The sequence below is a fragment of the Hydra viridissima genome, unplaced genomic scaffold, assembly GCF_058129835.1.
Source record: "Hydra viridissima isolate aposymbiotic clone 2 unplaced genomic scaffold, HvirCarnegie_v1 scaffold_6, whole genome shotgun sequence".
In the NCBI taxonomy this organism is placed as follows: domain Eukaryota; kingdom Metazoa; phylum Cnidaria; class Hydrozoa; order Anthoathecata; family Hydridae; genus Hydra; species Hydra viridissima.
In genome coordinates, this window is record NW_028324305.1 from 2,083,314 (window position 1) to 2,101,010 (window position 17,697).

Genomic DNA, 17,697 nt, shown 5'->3' on the forward strand with positions numbered 1-17,697 from the left:
TTGTGTAGTGTTACTGCTTTTTGATATTGCTAACGGTAACAATTTTTATTTATAATAATTCATCAAAACCTTGATTAAGTTAGGTAATAATTATAATTGACTTATTTTACTGTTAATAAATAACCTGTAAAGCAATATTTTAAAGTCTTATAATTAATTGCATATTTTTGGAATACTCTATTCTTCTTTATATTTTGTATTTAGTAGCATGACATTTTTACAATTTTAATTTTAGAAATTATCATAAACGATGCTGCCTCTTCACAAGTCAGGATGTCAAAAAAGGAAAGAAAGACAAAAACATATTATGAATGAAAAAAAGGGTATGCGGACGCTTTTTGGCGTTAAAGTCACTGCATCAAATCTCAATGATATTGAACAAGAGGACACTGTTTCTAAAGCAAATAATGTAGATCAAAAAAAGCGATGATTTAACTGACTGTTTTGATGGGGAAAAAATTGAAACGTTTGAAGATAATGAAGATGATTCAAATGGGATTGAGACTGTAAGCCTTTCTGCTTCTAATTGTGGTCAGGTCTTTCTTGATATTGGTAATCTTTTGAGTGAAATTCCCTCTCAATCTGAGATAGAAAAGTATGTCACAAATGACCATGTCAATTTTCTTAACATATTACCCAAAGATATTAACAATCAGGCTTTTCCTCAGACAATTTTAAATTTTAAGAAGGTCAACGGTGAAGTTCATAAAAGAGACTGGCTGGTTTGGAGTCAACATAAACAGGCATTATTTTGATTTCCATGTCAATTATTTTCTGGTAATATTTCCAAAAGCTCTGTTACTGAGAGAAATTTAAGTTCGCGATCAGTATTGGCTTCACCTGGTGGATATGCAGCAACTGGTAAATGGCGAGAGTTGTGTAACAGGATTCAAGAGCATGAGAGGAGTAATGTCCACAGAGAATATTACCTAGCTTGGCGAGAATTAGAAAGACGTTTTTTATTTGGAAAGGGTATTGAAACTTACTTGGAAAGCTCGATTAAATTGCAACAACAAAATGGTCCAATATTCTTAAAAAAATATTAGATGTTATCCTATCAGGCGCGGATTTAGAGGGGGGCACAGCCGGCTCGTGCCCCCCCTAAAATTTGATCAATTTTTTTATTTATAATTATGTCGATCCATTCTCAGGTCAGATAACGACATTAACTCTATAAAACTAACAGCGTATTCAGGGTCCAGGCTTCTTATCGTTCTAGAATAGAAAATATACGTTGGCGTTATGACTTACGGCCATTAGCCAAATTCATATAACGCGGTTTGTAGGGAAAAAAATAAAAATGGTAGCAAATAAGTAACAACAAATTTTCGTAAAGTCTATTTGTTTCAATATAAATGATTTTGTTTATATCAAATGTCAATCTATTTTAGTTAAAACTTGTATCATTTTAGAAAAGATTGATTTAAATTTTTTGTTAAAACTTGTATCATTTTAGAAAAGATTGATTTAAATTTTTTGAAAAATCTATTTTTGAAGTAAATGTTTAAATTAAAATGTTTACATATAATGTGTAATTTCTTTTATCAACATTTTTTGTTTGCGTTTTAAGTTATATAATGTCAAAAAAAGACCTATTATTTGAGTAAAGTGAAATAGAATAGAAATTTTCAAAGAATGTCAATGAACTCTGTTGTTTACGAAAACGGATTAATATGGCAGAAATAAAGCGACAAAATCAACATCAACCGATTACAAGCTTTTTCGCAAGTAAGTACGTTTTTCCGATCAAAAGTAACTAATATTTAAAATTTTGTTTTGCGCGATGGGCGATGACATGTGGCACCCAAATGCTTTCCAAAACTACTTTAGTTTACTTTTTATTAGATTTATTAATTTTTTTGTATGTGCTGCTGCAGAACGTCGTACAATAGATGACCAGTCTATTACGTCAACAGGAACGCCATCACTTGCGGTACCTGATGTGATCTCACAGACCAGCCTACCAGTAAACAGTGATGATCTTCAAGTGAGTGCCCCTGGGACTTCCATTACGTCAGGTGAAACACCGTCACTTGCTCTTGCAACTTCCGCAGTAGAGTTATCGGATCCAGTTTTTACGCAGGTATTTAATTATTCCTTGCAATTTTGGAGTTTAAAATATATAATGTATAACATCTGAATAGTTCAAAAAATGTCTATAGTATACACTAGAACTTCTGAACGGCTAAAGTACTAAAATTATTATTTATTTGTAACCATACAAAGTGTGCAATACAATCAAATTCCTATATTTTGCAGCTAACTACGGATGATAAACAAGATGGTTTTCAGACAGTTCCCCATGGAACTGAGATAGAAAATTATGTCCGTCTGTCGTCAACATCAGTAAGAGATGCAACAAAGTTTTTTTTCCTTAGCAACAGAGAACCTAATGGAACATTTAAATTCCCACCTAAACAATACAGCAGTAAAACGCACAAGTCTGGCTATGTTAACAGGTTTTGTCAGAGAGAATGGTTTAAAACATTTCCCTTTATCACTTATTTAGAAAAGTCAGATGGTTTGTATTGCCTACACTGCATACTATTTCCTGACAATTCACATCGTCGCTCCAAAAAATTAATAACAGAGCCATACAGAAATTGGAAGGATGCTGTAACTGATTTGAAAGATCACGCTTCGTGTGAATACCACATAAATTCGTCAGCCAGAGCTCATTCTTTCGTGGAAACATTTACCAATGTTGCAAAGAGGATAGATGTGCAAATATCCAATGAACCTACCAAGCAAGTGCAACAAAACCGAGCAGTGTTGGCATCAATTGTAAAATGCCTTGAATTTTGTGGTTGACAGGGGATTGCATTGAGAGGTCACAAAGATGATTCCACATCATCTAGTAGCAACAAAGGGAACTTCAAAGCTTTACTTGAAACGCGTGCCGAAGCTGGGGATGAAGTACTCAAACACCATTTACTGAACTGCAATAAAAATGCCTCATACATATCAAAAACGTACCAGAATGACCTATTATTCTGTATGAAAACTGTAATTCAAAACCACATTGTTAAACAAATTAAAACCCAACCGATGGGACCATTATATGGCATACAATGTGACGAGGTTACTGACAGCAGTAATTGGGAGCAGTTGGGACTTGTTCTAAGGTATACTGTAGGGCATAAACCAGTTGAACGTTTGTTTGAATTTTTGCCCTGTGAATCTATCACTGGAGAAGCTCTATGCCAGAAAGTCATCGATGCTCTTTCGGATGCTGGGTTTGAAATTGCAAATTGTCGATCCCAGACAATGGATGGGGCTGGCAACATGGCTGGGAAGAACAAAGGCCTGGCAGCACGTTTCACCCAGCAATCCCCTCGAGCAGTGTACCATTATTGTTGGAGTCACGACTTGAATTTAGCATTGTGCAAGAGCTGTAACTTGCAAGAGATTCACATTATGTTAGAAACACTGAAGGAGCTTGGAATATTTTTTAAATACTCGCCAAAACGAAGCAGAAGATTAGAGCAGGCTGTTTCGGAAGTAAATGGTAACAGAGAGAAAAAGGACCAAATAACCACACAAAAGTTCAAATTATTCTGTGAAACACGGTGGGCTGAAAAACATTCAACTCTTAACAATTTTGATATCATCTATGAAGCTATACTTATCTGCCTCTCTGCCATTTGTGATTGCCCCTTGGAGTGGGACAGTAAAACCAAAACGGAAGCTTTTGGGTTTAAAAAAAATTTATCTGACTCAACATTTACAGCTGCATTTCAGTCTGTAATTTTTGTCTTCGGTTATACAAGTGGTTTGTGTAGAAAATTACAAGGTTCGACCTTAGATGTCATCCAAGCCTTTACACTTGTAGATGATATCAAGAAAGTCCTCGCAACAGCTAGATGTGTTGAAGAACAGTATGAACAAGTGTATGAGAAAATGTGCAACATGGCAAAGCATGCTCATTTAGATGGACTCACCATTCCTAGACGCTGTGGTAGACAAACTCTTAGGGATAATGTTGAAGGTGATACAGCAAAAGTATATTTTAAACGAGTGACTCACGGTTTATAGACGCCATTATAATTCAGTTCAGCAACCGCTTTGGAGACGCTGCAGGTCAAACTGTGAGAGGGCTTAAGTTATTGCCAGCAAACCTTGACAACACTACTAGTGCAGATATTAGTGAATTACTAGCCCACTTTGGAGATGATATCCCCTCGCTTTCCACTTTTAGTCAGGAAATCACTATTTGGAAAACCATGTGGGGTAGATTTTCTGACACGGAAAAACCAAGTACATTGGTTGAAACAATGAATAATAAGATAAGTCTGTGAAACAGTATTTCCCAACATCACCAAGATATTGTTTATTTTACTCCTCTCATCTTTTACTTCATCTGGTGTTGAAAGAGCTAACTCCACATTAAGATTCATAAAAAATAATATGAGAAGTATCATGGGTGAAGACAGATTTAATGCTCTGATACTCCTTTACGTACACAAAGATATACCACTCCCTATAGATGCAGTTATAGATATGTATGCTGGCCAATATCCAAGAAGAATGCTGTTCATCAATCCCTTAAGTTAAATTTAAGAACGTGATGAAAGTAGATTAAGACGAATATTCCAGCGTTTTGACTTTCTGTAATAAAAAAAAAAATGTAATAATATGTAATATGTACTCTTGCGTTGTCTATCACAGTATGTAGTCTATTACAGTAAGTTAAGAAGTTGTTGGAAGTAGAATATTGCGTCTTGACTTTCTGTAATATCAAAAAACATACTCTTGCTTTGTACTTGGAAATTGCAACAATACATGTAAAAGTGTATTCAATATATGAATGTTGAGAATTGAAAGTGTTTTTGCTATTCATTCTTGGAAAAAAAACAATGATTTTGCAAATGTTATATTAAGAAAACTAGTTAGAAAAGGGTACTGGTAACTGTCCATTTTGGGTTGTCATTTCATTAAAAATCATTGGCGGCTGATTATAGACCCCAGAAGGGGAGGGGAATACCCCCTCCCCTTAAACCCCACCCCATTTGTGCCCCCCCTATCTTTACAACCTGTATCCGCCCCTGCCTATTTTTGGGTGAAAGTTGGTTTGGCTTTTCAGGGATCCTTCCAGCAAATTGGAGATGTAGATAATGGCAACTTTTTGGGTCTTATAGAGTTACTTTCACATTGGGACTCTATACTTAAAGAGCATGTATTATCAGTGAAAGAATCTCAGCGAAAAGGCAAAAGACTTCAAGTTCATTATCTACCATCTGATACTCAAAATGAATTCATTGCAGAATGCTCAGATTTGGTGCGACAGCATATGTTACAAGAAAGAAGATCTGCTAAGTATTTCGCAATAATGATCGATGCAACACCAGATTCGTCACATACAGAGCAAACAACATTCATATTACGATATGTAATATTAAAAGATTCACAATATGAAATTGTTTAACGATTTCTAGCATATGTAGATTGCAACAAAACTGGGGATGAAATATCTCAAATGGTAGTGGAAACATTTCAACATAACTCCATTCCTCTCTCAGATTGCAGGGCACAAGCATATGACAATGGATCAAATATGGCTGGAAAATACAATGGTGCGGAAGCCAAAACACTTCAGTTATGTCCATTAGCACTATTTTCCCCTTGTGGATGTCACACACTTAATCTTATGGGAAATGATGCGGCAGAATGTATTTCTGAAGCTGTAACATTTTTTGGAACGATTCAAACAGTATATAATTTGTTCAGCTCAAGTCTAAAACGATGGGAGATATTATCAAAACACATCAATTGCTCACTAAAAGGAATGTCACATACAAGGTGGTCAGATCGTGTTGAAAGTGTCAAACCTTTTGCAGCACAACTTTCTGGGATTTAATTGTCATTGGAAGAGCTTTTAGAATTAAATTTTACTTCTAAAACAAGAACTGAAGTAGAAGGTGCCTTATATTATATTAATTCATTTTCCTGCATAATAATGTCATCAATATGTTACAAAATTCTTGTTCCGATTGATTTTTTCAACAAAGCTGTTCAAGCAAGAAATGCAACTTTAGATGTGGAAGTGGACAACATAAACCACTTACTGAGACAACCTCTTGAGCTTCGGAATAAATGGAAAGATATCTGGTCGGAATCAAAGAATGTTGCAATGAATTTGGATATAGAAGTCAAACTATCAAGACGACGTTGTTGGCGAGCCAGAGGATCAAGGGTTTACAGATTTAAATGAAGATGAGACCATGGAGGAATCATGCTTTAGAAGATTTGTTTTCTATGTGGTATTAGATAGTGTTATTGGTGGCCTTACTGTAAGATTCAAAGTAGCACAGAGCATTTCAGATAAGTTTAGCTTCATGTGGAATTATCTCAATATTGATTTGGATTCATTGGAAATGAAAGCAAAATTATTAAGTAAAGAGTATTCAGCAGATGTTAGCGAAGATATTGTAATGGAAATAAAACAGTTAAAATATATACATTATGCAAATTATGGATCAATTCAACTAAGCCCCTTTGAACTCCTAAACTGGATTAGTCGAACTAATTTACATGACCTATTTCCAAATATTTGTGTATGCTTGAGAATATTCTTAGCAATTCCTGCTACAGTTGCATCCACCAAACGCTCATTCAGCAAACTAAAACTGATTAAAAACTTTTTAAGAACTACAATGCTACAAGCACGGTTAGTGGATTTGGCAATGTTGAGTCTCGAATCTTCAATATCTAGGTCAATTGATTTTGACAAAGTTATTCGAAATTTCGCTTCAAAAAAAGCAAGAAAAGCACCTTTGTTTTGTAAATGAACTATTCTTGAAATAAACTATTTGTTAACATTCTATTTTTATTAGTATTTGTATATTTATTGAGATTGATTATTGTATTATTGAACATGGTTGAAACGTAACAAATAGTCTGAATTTTCATTTCAGAAATATCCTTTAATCCAATAATGAAAGAAAAACTAATTACATAAGAAAACAATAGAATAATTCAGAACGGTTAATAATTATTCTTTAAATTAATATTCTTTAGTAAATGAAATAACTGTAGCTAGAAATAAAACTGTAATACAAGATTGCATCCTCATTGTGAACAATTGCCAATTTCAAAAACCAATATGGAATTAAACCACAATTGATTCAGCAAAAGCATATAGTAATAGTTTAAAATATTAGAATTATGGGTAAAGGGCCCAAAAATATCTCTTGCACCTTCTAAAATTATGGCTCTTGGCGGGCATGTATATATCCCTTTAATAATTGAATCCTCCTCTAAGAAAAAAACATAATCAGAAAAAAAAGTCACCATAAAATCTGTAAGATCCTTAAAAAACCCCTAAAATCAACAAAGTTTCTGTCCCCTAATAATTATAGCCACTAAAACTGTAAACTCCCTAAAATTAGAAAAATGAAATCAACTATTTTTATTTATTGACTTTTATGGAGACTAAAAAGTTGCTGAGTGTAGTTTTTTCTCGCAATCAACAAGTCACTAAATAGCAATAATTTTCTCTTCTAACTAACTCTCCCTTTTTACAAATTTTCTCCTTTATATATACCCCATGCTTTTCCCAAAATATCCTTCCACAAACCGTCATAAATCACCACAAACACATATTTACAATTCTTATTGGTAAATCTATTAAAGCTATTAAATCCCTAACGTCATCAAATGTTCTAGAACTTTCCGAAATTACACTCCTCCTTGATCCTTACGGATCATCCAAATAGTAATCAAGGTATTTCGAAGGCATGCGCCGTTCCCGACCACTCCGTCGCAAAAGCATGTCGATTTCTTGGGGTCTATCTTCAGCGTCGATATTTTCCTCGTTCGTCTCTAATACATCTTTAATTGGATCTCCTTGGTTTTCAGCGTCCACTTGATCAGTTTCAACATTCATCTCTACTTCCTCATCAGGGATAATGTAGGGCTGAGTATCAGTTCGAGGTCTAACATGTTTCACATGACGCGGAATGCCGTTCACTTCTACGGTTTGGTTTAACGCATTCCGAGTTACCGTAGCTGGTTGCCACTTTGTATGGCACCTCGCATTTGGTGGTTTCAGCCAGACTTTATCGCCAATTCGAAATCTCTCGTTCAGGACATTTCGTGCAGGAAGATTCTCTTTTTTCAATCCTTTCACACCAATGGGGTAGCTGTATATTTTGCCCATCGGGCTTGCACCATTTTTGTCGGCTGAGACATTGTACCAATATAGTGCTTCCGGTATCGACATTTTTGATCGTTCTGCTATTCTCTTGATCGTACGGTGGTTTCTTTCCACAATTCCATTTCCTTCAGGATAATAGGCGGCTCTATATCTAATTTGCACTCCCCAACTATCAAGGAAACTCCTTATCTCTTTAGTCTTAAATGTTGGCTCATTGTCAGTTAATATCTCAGACGGTGCTCCACGTTCACAAAAAAAAAGACGGAGTATTCGGACTATGGCAACACTTCCGTATGAGCTCGATAATTGTCGCCACAACGCGTATTTTGAAGGTCCACAATCAATTAGACTCAAAAACTTGTCAGTGCCATAATGCGTGATATCCATGGCCAATCTCTCCCAGTTTCCTTTAACATCCAATTTTCCTTTTTCCCACCGTATTGGCGCTGGATCTATTGACTGACATGGTTCGCAATTTTTTATCACACTTCGAACATCGTTTTCAGTAGCAGTCGGAATTGTTTTACGAACAAAGTTTAACGTTCGATTCACTCCAAAATGTCCAGTTCTTTTGTGTATATTGGAAATAGCTTCAGCCTTCGTAGCTGCGACTCCCATGCAACTATTCCGACACTCTGGCACAGTCAGTTTGTTGAGCCATCTGCTGCGAACTCTAGTTAATGCGTCGGCCAAATTATCTTTAGAAGGAATGAGTTTCACCTCGACGCTAACATCGTATTCTTCAATTAGTTGTTGCAACACGCTCAGTCTTCTTCGAATCAGCATTTCCCCCGTCGCTTTTGATCTCAACCTTGATTTTCCCGTAAGGGCGTCAGAAACCCAGTGGTACACAGTCACGGAATCGGTAAAAACAGTCACTTTCTTCAGCTTCCACATCAGAGCCATATTCATTCCCCGTATCACAGCGTCTAGTTCTGCCATGTTTATATGAACATCAGACGTTTCTTTTCGCAGCCATGTTGCATCCTCCACAGTAGTCTCCCCAACTTGAATAAGAGCACCAATCGCTAAAGAACTGGCATCAACCCACACTTTTCCCTCATCACCACGCACAGCCCAATCACCACAAGCAGGCTCGCAGCGTTCCACCTCAGCAAATACTTCCTGAAGCACCCACTTAACGTTCTCATCACAAACATCATCGTCCCAACCCGTCGTCAGACTGACAGCTTTCCTCTTCAAGAGACTACAAATCACTCGCAACCAACCACACACGGGTAAATGTCCTACCAACTGTCCACAGATTGAAAACACAACTCTCCTGGTTAACTTTTGCGAGATAGCATCAACTCGATTCCCTCTGGACCACATCAGTTTGTTACCAACCTTGCGCACACACAATCCTAACACACGAACTCCATTATCATCAATCTGCTCACCATCTTTACTCTCTAAACCATATTTCAAAAAATGCCTCTTGACATAATCAAGACTCACCACACTTTCGTCTACGAAAATGTCGTCTACATAAGCGGACGTTCCCCTCTTCACTAATTCGTCTTGATCAATGACGGCACTCACAACGGATTTCATGATCATTGGCGCAACATTCAATCCGAAACCAAGTCGTGTCAAGCAATACCTTTTATTTCGAAACACCACTGTTTGGAACGGCCAAAGAGATTTATCAGTTTTTAGTTGAAGATAAGCCTTGCGTAAATCGATGATTGCTGGTTTGTTACCCATCCTTCTCCATTCTCTAAGCTTTTCGACACACACATCTGCATCTCTCGTGTATGCCTCAATTAAATCGTTAGCTTCTCTCCAGTCTAGAACAGGTCGGATTTTGTTGTCTTTGTTTCTCTGAATGACAGCCATTAACGGAATCTGCCCTTTGGGCGGCCCCAATTCATTTTCGTTGTACTCTAACAGCCATTTCCGATCAATCCATTCCTGTAGTTCGTTTTCATAGTCTGCTCTAGCGTATTGTGGAATTCCGTACTGTGCCACTTTATTATACAATCGGTTGGGGCCTTCTCCATCTCTCCATTTCCATTTGACTCTCCATTCATCACCATTAAAAACTGCTTCATGATCTTTCTTTTTTATTTCGATTTTCTTGACTTTGTTCTTGTTCAAAGCCGTTGCTCCACAGTAACTTAATCCGAACTTCGCTTTTCCCAAAGGAGAGATGGATACTCCTCCTAGTAACTTAATGGAACTCATTCCAAGCATCATATCGACTCCAAACGGTTGGAAATCCACTAAAATAACCTGATCACGTGCTTTAATGCCATCAACCTCAAGAATCACGACCGCTGACCCAGTGCACTGATGAACCTTTCCTTCAAACGTTACTACCTTTTGAGAGTTTGAGTACCTACATTGACTTCTGGGCAGGAATTTTTTATTCAAAATTGTCTTCGAACACCCTGTGTCTACTAACGCTGTCGCAACCATACCGTTAACTTTCAAACGAATAACAGATAATGCGCTCATTCCACCGATGTTCAGGAGCGAGGTAGCGCAGATGCCTCTCTCCTGCAATCGTTTCCCTGCAGCTTCCAGCATTTCGATGCAATGTGTCCTTTCTCACCACATTTAAAACATCTAACAGTCTTCGGAGACAAGCTCTTCGCAAGCGAACAGTTCTTTGCAATGTGATTCAAACCTTTACAGTTGTAACACACTAACGCAGTTTTTGTAGCATGGCGTCTAGACACAGCGCCAACAGCATCACTGTCAATCACATTTGCACAGTTCATAGCAGCTCTCACTCTGGGTAACATTTTATCAATCGGGTCCATTACGGCTCGAAATCTTGATGATAAGACTTCTGGCAAACCCACAACAAACGCCAAACGCACAGACTCCTCTGGTAATTTAGCTAGATAGGCTAATCGTCTTAAATCAGCTAAAAACACGTCAACTTTTTCTTCGTCACATAATTTTCGTTTTGTGAACAGTTCATATGCAGTGTAGGCATCTATAGAAAACGCCGCTAATAACACACGCTCGACTTCCACTACATCTTTTTTGACTTCCGCGGTTAAAGCATCGTACACTGCATAAGCAGCTTCTCTGAGAAGAATCGGAAAAAGTAGTTCAAGCTTTAAGTTCTGAATTTCAGCAATCACTTTTGTTCGTTGAATCCAAACAGCAGCATCCGAAGTGCCATCATACGTTTCAAACAAATCAAACAATCTCATACTTGGTTCCATGGCCCGGTTAGCTTGTAGTTTTTTCTCGCAATCAACAAGTCACTAAATAGCAATAATTTTCTCTTCTAACTAACTCTCCCTTTTTACAAATTTTCTCCTTTATATATACCCCATGCTTTTCCCAAAATATCCTTCCACAAACCGTCATAAATCACCACAAACACATATTTACAATTCTTATTGGTAAATCTATTAAAGCTATTAAATCCCTAACGTCATCAAATGTTCTAGAACTTTCCGAAATTACACTGAGTAATTTTAAAGTATATTTTTAATGTTTTAAAAACAATTAATTTTTTAATTTGCACCAGCAGATGGCTTTTTTTTTTACAAAATTTGAAATTCTTAGTGATTATCAAATATCTGGAGACATGAGTGTGCTACAGACAAGTATATGACATATTCAGTAATTGATCATGTCAATGTGATGTGTAAAAAAATGAGTACCTATTTCTCTTGCATCACCTTGTGCCAAATACTTTTTCAAATTAAGTTAAAAAAGCTCAAACAATCAATACTTAAAAAGTGCAGCCTTTGGTGCAAAGTGTTGCAACTACCATAGAGACCTAAAAAATTATTTGCGAGCTTCTTAAGAAAATATATTACATTTAAAGTATACATATTTGAGTTCTTTGTTGTAGAGGGAGCCTATTTCCCAATATGACATATTCAGCTCGCCATTGCTGTATGGGGGATCAATATTGCAGTCATTTTATTGGTTGTATCCATATCATCATCAAAATATATTGATAAATAAATATTCTTAACTATCAAATATGTATGGAAACTTACATCAGTTCTTGTGGTTTACCCAATATCTTCTTTAATAACAGTAATGGTCTGTCCCTGATTTCTGGTACTCAAATAAAGCGCGTATTCATTCTATGTATTAGACTCTGAAGTCGATTCTGAAAACAAAAGATATTGTTTTTGGAATCAATATATTGATAAATAAATATTCTTAACTATCAAATATGCATGTCAGTAGCACACACAGATCTCCAAATATTTGATAACCAGTGAGAACTTCTGACTTTTTTTAACGTGTTTCTGCTGACGCAAGGTAAAAACATATTTTTTTTCAAAAATTCAAAACATACTTTGAAATAACTTATAAATAGCCACTTTTTAGTCTGCATAAAAGAAATTGTTAAAATTATTAACACCATGAACTACAATAGCATAGACAAATAAAATTTTATAAACTTGAAAGTCACTCTACCATTAATACGCTTTGACAAATTTTTGTGTTTGTTATTATATTGCACATTTAATATTTACTCAGTGCTATCAGTTCCCACAATAGCATCATAATATTACCTTTCTAACATGTTGTTTATATTTTCTTTTAACTTAATCCCACCATCTCTTGAAAGACGGGCAACCTAAAAGAAAAGCATTAAGATACTATTGATATTATGCTTTACTTTTTATTTTACTGCTTGTTTTACTGTAAATAGTATAAAAACAGATACTTTTTTTATACAATTTGTTAATATATTTTAAATTATACGAACAAGACAGAGTTTTTATGTCTATTCACCCTGATTTTTAAACCCTAGTTTTTATGATTGTTGTGATGTTGATTTGATATGATTTGAGGGATGTATTGAATTACTTTTTTATTAGGATGACTAATTACTTAACAAAATAAAATTAATAGCACCTAACAAAATTCTTATATATTTTAACATGTATTCTTAAGTGTATCCTCTTATTTACAAAGTCATTCACAAACTTAGATCCCTTAACTGTACCAACACGTTATTATTTTATCATTATTATTGTATTAAGGTGAATGACTCTAATACAATAATAATGATATTTATTTACAATAATGATCAACTACTATTTTTAGCTGACTCAGAACAAAGAGATTCAACTTCATTGTTAATAAATTGTAGATTGTCATCAGAATCATTTCGCAGAGCATCATTAATTAGATTATTGATTTCTTGATTCTGTGCTCTCCAATTATTAATGTAAGACATCTAAAGAATAATGTTAAAAAGCTGTTGGAAAACTTTTAGATTGTGATATCAATCCATTTAAATGCATTTTTGAACATTCATGTTTATCCCACTGTGTGCCTATCCAAAAAAATTAACATGGAAACAAGAAAGTGGGACAAGATCATGGAAACAACAGAGACGAGATCTGTAAAACATGATGAAACAGTTAACACATCTAACAAAGTGTATATTGGCCTATCCGAAAAAGAATGGAAATAAAGATGTGCAAACCACAAACATTTATTCACAAAAAGCTCAAATACACAACAACTCTAAGTATTTGTAGGAAATGAAAGAAAAATTCACCACATTCCAATGTGAAACAAGTTCCCTCAATTAACTGTTCAGAAACAATTTTTAACAGAAAAGCATAATGTACTTATTACCTGATGATTGCAATAGGCATGAAACTTAAAGTAGTAAACATTATGTAGTTTTATTTTAAATTTATCACATAAAATAAAATATATTACTCTTATTTTATTAATTGAGCACTCTTGTTAAATTTACATACACAAATAAACTTAAAAACAGTGCAGAAATGAATTAATAAAAAAAGTCAAACAAATATTTTTTACTAATTTACATACATACATACATACATACATACATACATACATACATACATACATACATACATACATACATACATACATACATACATACATACATACATACATACATACATACATACATACATACATACATACATACATACATACATACATACATACATACATACATACATACATACATACATACATACATACATACATACATACATACATACATACATACATACATACATACATACATACATACATACATACATACATACATACATACATACATACATACATACATACATACATACATACATACATACATGCATACATACATACATGCATACATACATACATACATACATACATACATACATACATACATACATACATACATACATACATACATACATACATACATACATACATACATACATACATACATACATACATACATACATACATACATACATACATACATACATACATACATACATACATACATACATAAATATATATACATATATATTAGGCCGGATCATAAAAATTAATTTTTTTTAGAATTTGTGAAAAGTGGCGTGATATAGTGTTGTTTAATATTTACAAAAAAAATATTTCTAAAGAATTGATTATACTTTGCATTTTTAAGTTTTAAGGTTTTATATGCTAAGTATATTTACTTTAGTACATGCATTAACTGAAACATGCAATTAACCCTAATACTAGATATAATCCCAAGGTTATGAAATTTAACCAAACCTATAACTACCTAACTAAATTAACCCTAATGATATGATTAACTCCAACGCTATTATAACTTTATATTATTATATTATTATTATTATATTATTCTATTTTTATATGGTTGTTTATTAATTTCTGCTTTTATCAACTGATTGCAGAATTTATCCGTCTCATCTTGTATTTTTAGAAATTAACTGAAATTCTGATATGTTATAAAATTGTAAAACAATAATGATTTCAAGATCTAAAGCTTCAAAGAATCGTCATATACTTTTTGTAGAAGGTCGTGAATTACCCAATTTTTGCTTGCCAACCCACAAGCAAGTAGGCAAAGCATACTTGTCTGAGAAGAATTATGAAACTGAACCACTACGGTCTGTTTGTAAGAGACTAGCAGAGAAACTTTCTCAGATATGGATTAAAGCATCAGTTCCTACTATAAGTCTTCGAGGCATAGAATTACAGCTGGAGAAGTACATAGGCAATGTTCAGAAAGTGATTCGATCAAAGTCTGCAACAGTCAAACAAGATGAAATAGAAAAAGATCTTGACACATTGTTTGACATTTGTTCGTGTAAATGCAAAGAACTTTCGTCTTGTTGCTGCCCAATGGTTCTGAAGGTGCCAGCAATTGAGCATGACTTCCTAACTGATCAACGCACTATACGTGTTGGCAGAATAGCTGGAATCGACAAGAAGGAATCCGCACGTGCTGAGAGGCGTTTAAAACGAAAATCTGTTTCATTATCAAAGGAAGAGACTGCAGTTAAGTGTGCCAGAGTCGTTGAAGCATCTGATAATGAATCAGATAATGAAACAGACAACAATTCTGACACCGAAACTTATTCCCCTTCCGTATCAGATGTCGATACCAAAGTCACATCTACTCGTCTGAAAAACCGTTGTTTAAAAAATATTGCTCTACAAGCAGATGGTTTTGGCATATCAGATAGAGCAGTTGCCGCGATTGTATCAGCAACTCTGGTTGATTTTGGTATAGAACATATGGGGCCAGTGGATCGGAATAAAATTCGCAGAGAACGAAAACTACTGAGAACATCCTGTAAAAATGCTGATTGTAGAATTACTGGATTGTATTTTGATGGAAGGAAAGATCAGTCTTTAAAACTTGAGGGGGATAGGCAGACTGTGATTTCTGAGGAACATATTTCCATTTTATCAGAGCCAAATTCAAAGCATGTTGATCATTGTACGCCAACAAGTGGATCAGCCAAATCCATTGCAGATTCAATAATTGATACTGTTGACTGCACGAACCTTGTTTGTATTGGTTCTGATTCAACGAACGTTTATACTGGTTTAAACAATGGAGTTATACGCAGAATGGAAATTGAACTTGGTCGACCACTGCACTGGTCCATTTGTCTTTTACATCTGAACGAGCTTCCTTTGCGACATCTTTTTCACTCCTTAGATGGTGCAACAACTGGACCCCATTCTTTTAATGGACCAATTGGCAAGTCTATTTCAATGTCTGTTCGGAAACCCATAGTCAGCTTTGCCAAATTTGTTGGTGAACCTATTATATGCAATAAGCAGTTGTTAAGCAGTGATCAACTGTACTTTTTCGAAATTGTTAATGCGGTGAAGACAGGTGTTGTACCAGATAGATTTAATTCTAGAACACCTGGGCGACTAAACCATGCAAGGTGGTTGACACTAGCAAACCGTGTTCTACGCCTCTATATATCTACTGAAGATCCATCAAATGAACTAATACTTTTGGCTAAATTTATTGTGAATTCATATGCGGTTGTTTGGTTTGACATTAAGAAACATTCAAACTGCTGGAATGCTGCTCCACACTATTATAAAATGATAGAAACATCACGATTTCTTCCTGTGCGTTATCGAATAATTGTTCAGCAAGTTTTGAAGCGCAATAGCTACCCGGCTCATATCGAGAGCATTATTCTGGCTATGCTCAAAGACAACCGTCAAGTGATCCGTAAGCTTGCGTTGAAGAGAATTCTTCGTGCTCGTGAAGATGACATACCAAATCGAAAATTTCAACTCCCTGAGATACGATTTCAAGCGACTAGTTATGAAGAACTGATTGACTGGCAAACACAGCCCCGCTTCGAACCTGTTCTGACAAAACATATTCCAACTGTACAAATATTGGCATGGCTTTCGTCAGTTGAAGACATAGTTATTGACATTGAGCCATTTTCATGACACAATCAAAGTGTTGAACGTGTGATTAAAATTGTGACTGAACCAGCATCCAAAGTTTATGGTCATGAAAATCGTGATGGCTATATTCGCGTTCAACTGGAGCGCCGCAAATTGATGCCTCACTTTGACACAAAATCTGAATTTAAGAACATTTAAGTATAGTTTCTAATCAACGTTTGCTAATGATATATTGTTTTGACTGTTCAAATAATTTGAATTTTATTATAAATTCAATCAATAAATTATGTAACAAATGAGCGTTTTTAAGTTAATTTATTTTAAAACTTCAAAGGTAAAAATACAAAGTATAGCAAAGTAGTAGCGAAAAATGGTTTGCAGCATTGCATTCAGCGTATTTGAGAGCCAATTACTGGAAATTCCCGCAGAAATTTTCCAAATTTTTTTAAGTTATGAACCGGCCTAATATATATATATATATATATATATATATATATATATATATATATATATATATATATATATATATATATATATATATATATACATATATGTTTTAAAGGCAATCACAATTAATGAAATCAAGTAAAAAAATAAACTAACTTTCGCTTGCCATAAAAAGCATACGTTTTATAGTTTGTTAATGGCTGTCAATTAAGTCTTATGTATAAAATTTAAATCTTCCCGATAAGTTTACTTTTTTCCAATAATAATTTTTATTATTATTGAATATGGTAGTGTCACAGTTATTGGCATGACTCAATTACTGGCACTTTTCATTTTCTATTTAAAAAAAATATATCTATGTCGTGTTTAAAAGTGAAAAAATTATCACCGTATAAACAGAGTAACCTATCGTCTACTAGTTGAGCAAAAAATTTTCG

At 34.7% G+C, this 17,697-nt stretch overlaps 3 protein-coding genes across 4 annotated transcripts in view; 2 read left to right on the top strand and 1 right to left on the bottom strand.

Annotated features, from left to right (window-relative positions):
- The window catches only part of LOC145188357 (uncharacterized), an 8,689-nt gene extending 3,872 nt beyond the window's left edge, over positions 1–4,817 (top strand). Inside the window, exons 2-4 of one of the 2 annotated variants that reach the window (XM_090091148.1) lie at positions 236–1,728; positions 1,878–2,083; positions 2,260–4,817. In XM_090091148.1, the coding sequence (XP_089947274.1) occupies positions 1,674–1,728; positions 1,878–2,083; positions 2,260–2,811 (813 nt within the window). In that variant the 5' untranslated portion in view covers positions 236–1,673 and the 3' untranslated portion in view covers positions 2,812–4,817. Of the gene's footprint in view, positions 1–235; positions 1,729–1,793; positions 2,084–2,259 lie in introns of those variants that run through there. The other variant, XM_090091147.1, reaches the window with a different exon arrangement.
- Positions 4,818–7,464: 2,647 nt separating this feature from the next.
- LOC149886586 (uncharacterized) lies at positions 7,465–10,631 on the bottom strand. Its single transcript, XM_090091727.1, has one exon. It carries the CDS (start codon positions 10,613–10,615, stop codon positions 7,697–7,699), a length of 2,919 nt encoding a protein of 972 aa, XP_089947853.1. The 5' UTR covers positions 10,616–10,631; the 3' UTR covers positions 7,465–7,696.
- A 4,891-nt stretch (positions 10,632–15,522) lies between these two features.
- Positions 15,523–16,855, top strand: LOC149886587 (uncharacterized). Its single transcript, XM_090091385.1, has one exon. It carries the CDS (start codon positions 15,662–15,664, stop codon positions 16,853–16,855), a length of 1,194 nt encoding a protein of 397 aa, XP_089947511.1. The 5' UTR covers positions 15,523–15,661.
- The last annotated feature ends 842 nt before the right edge of the window (positions 16,856–17,697 follow it).

Excerpts from the sequence above, each read along its gene's own strand:
- LOC149886586 (XM_090091727.1), bottom strand. The coding sequence starts at position 10,615 with ATGAGCGCATTATCTGTTATTCGTTTGAAAGTTAACGGTATGGTTGCG.
- LOC149886587 (XM_090091385.1), top strand. The coding sequence starts at position 15,662 with ATGGGGCCAGTGGATCGGAATAAAATTCGCAGAGAACGAAAACTACTG.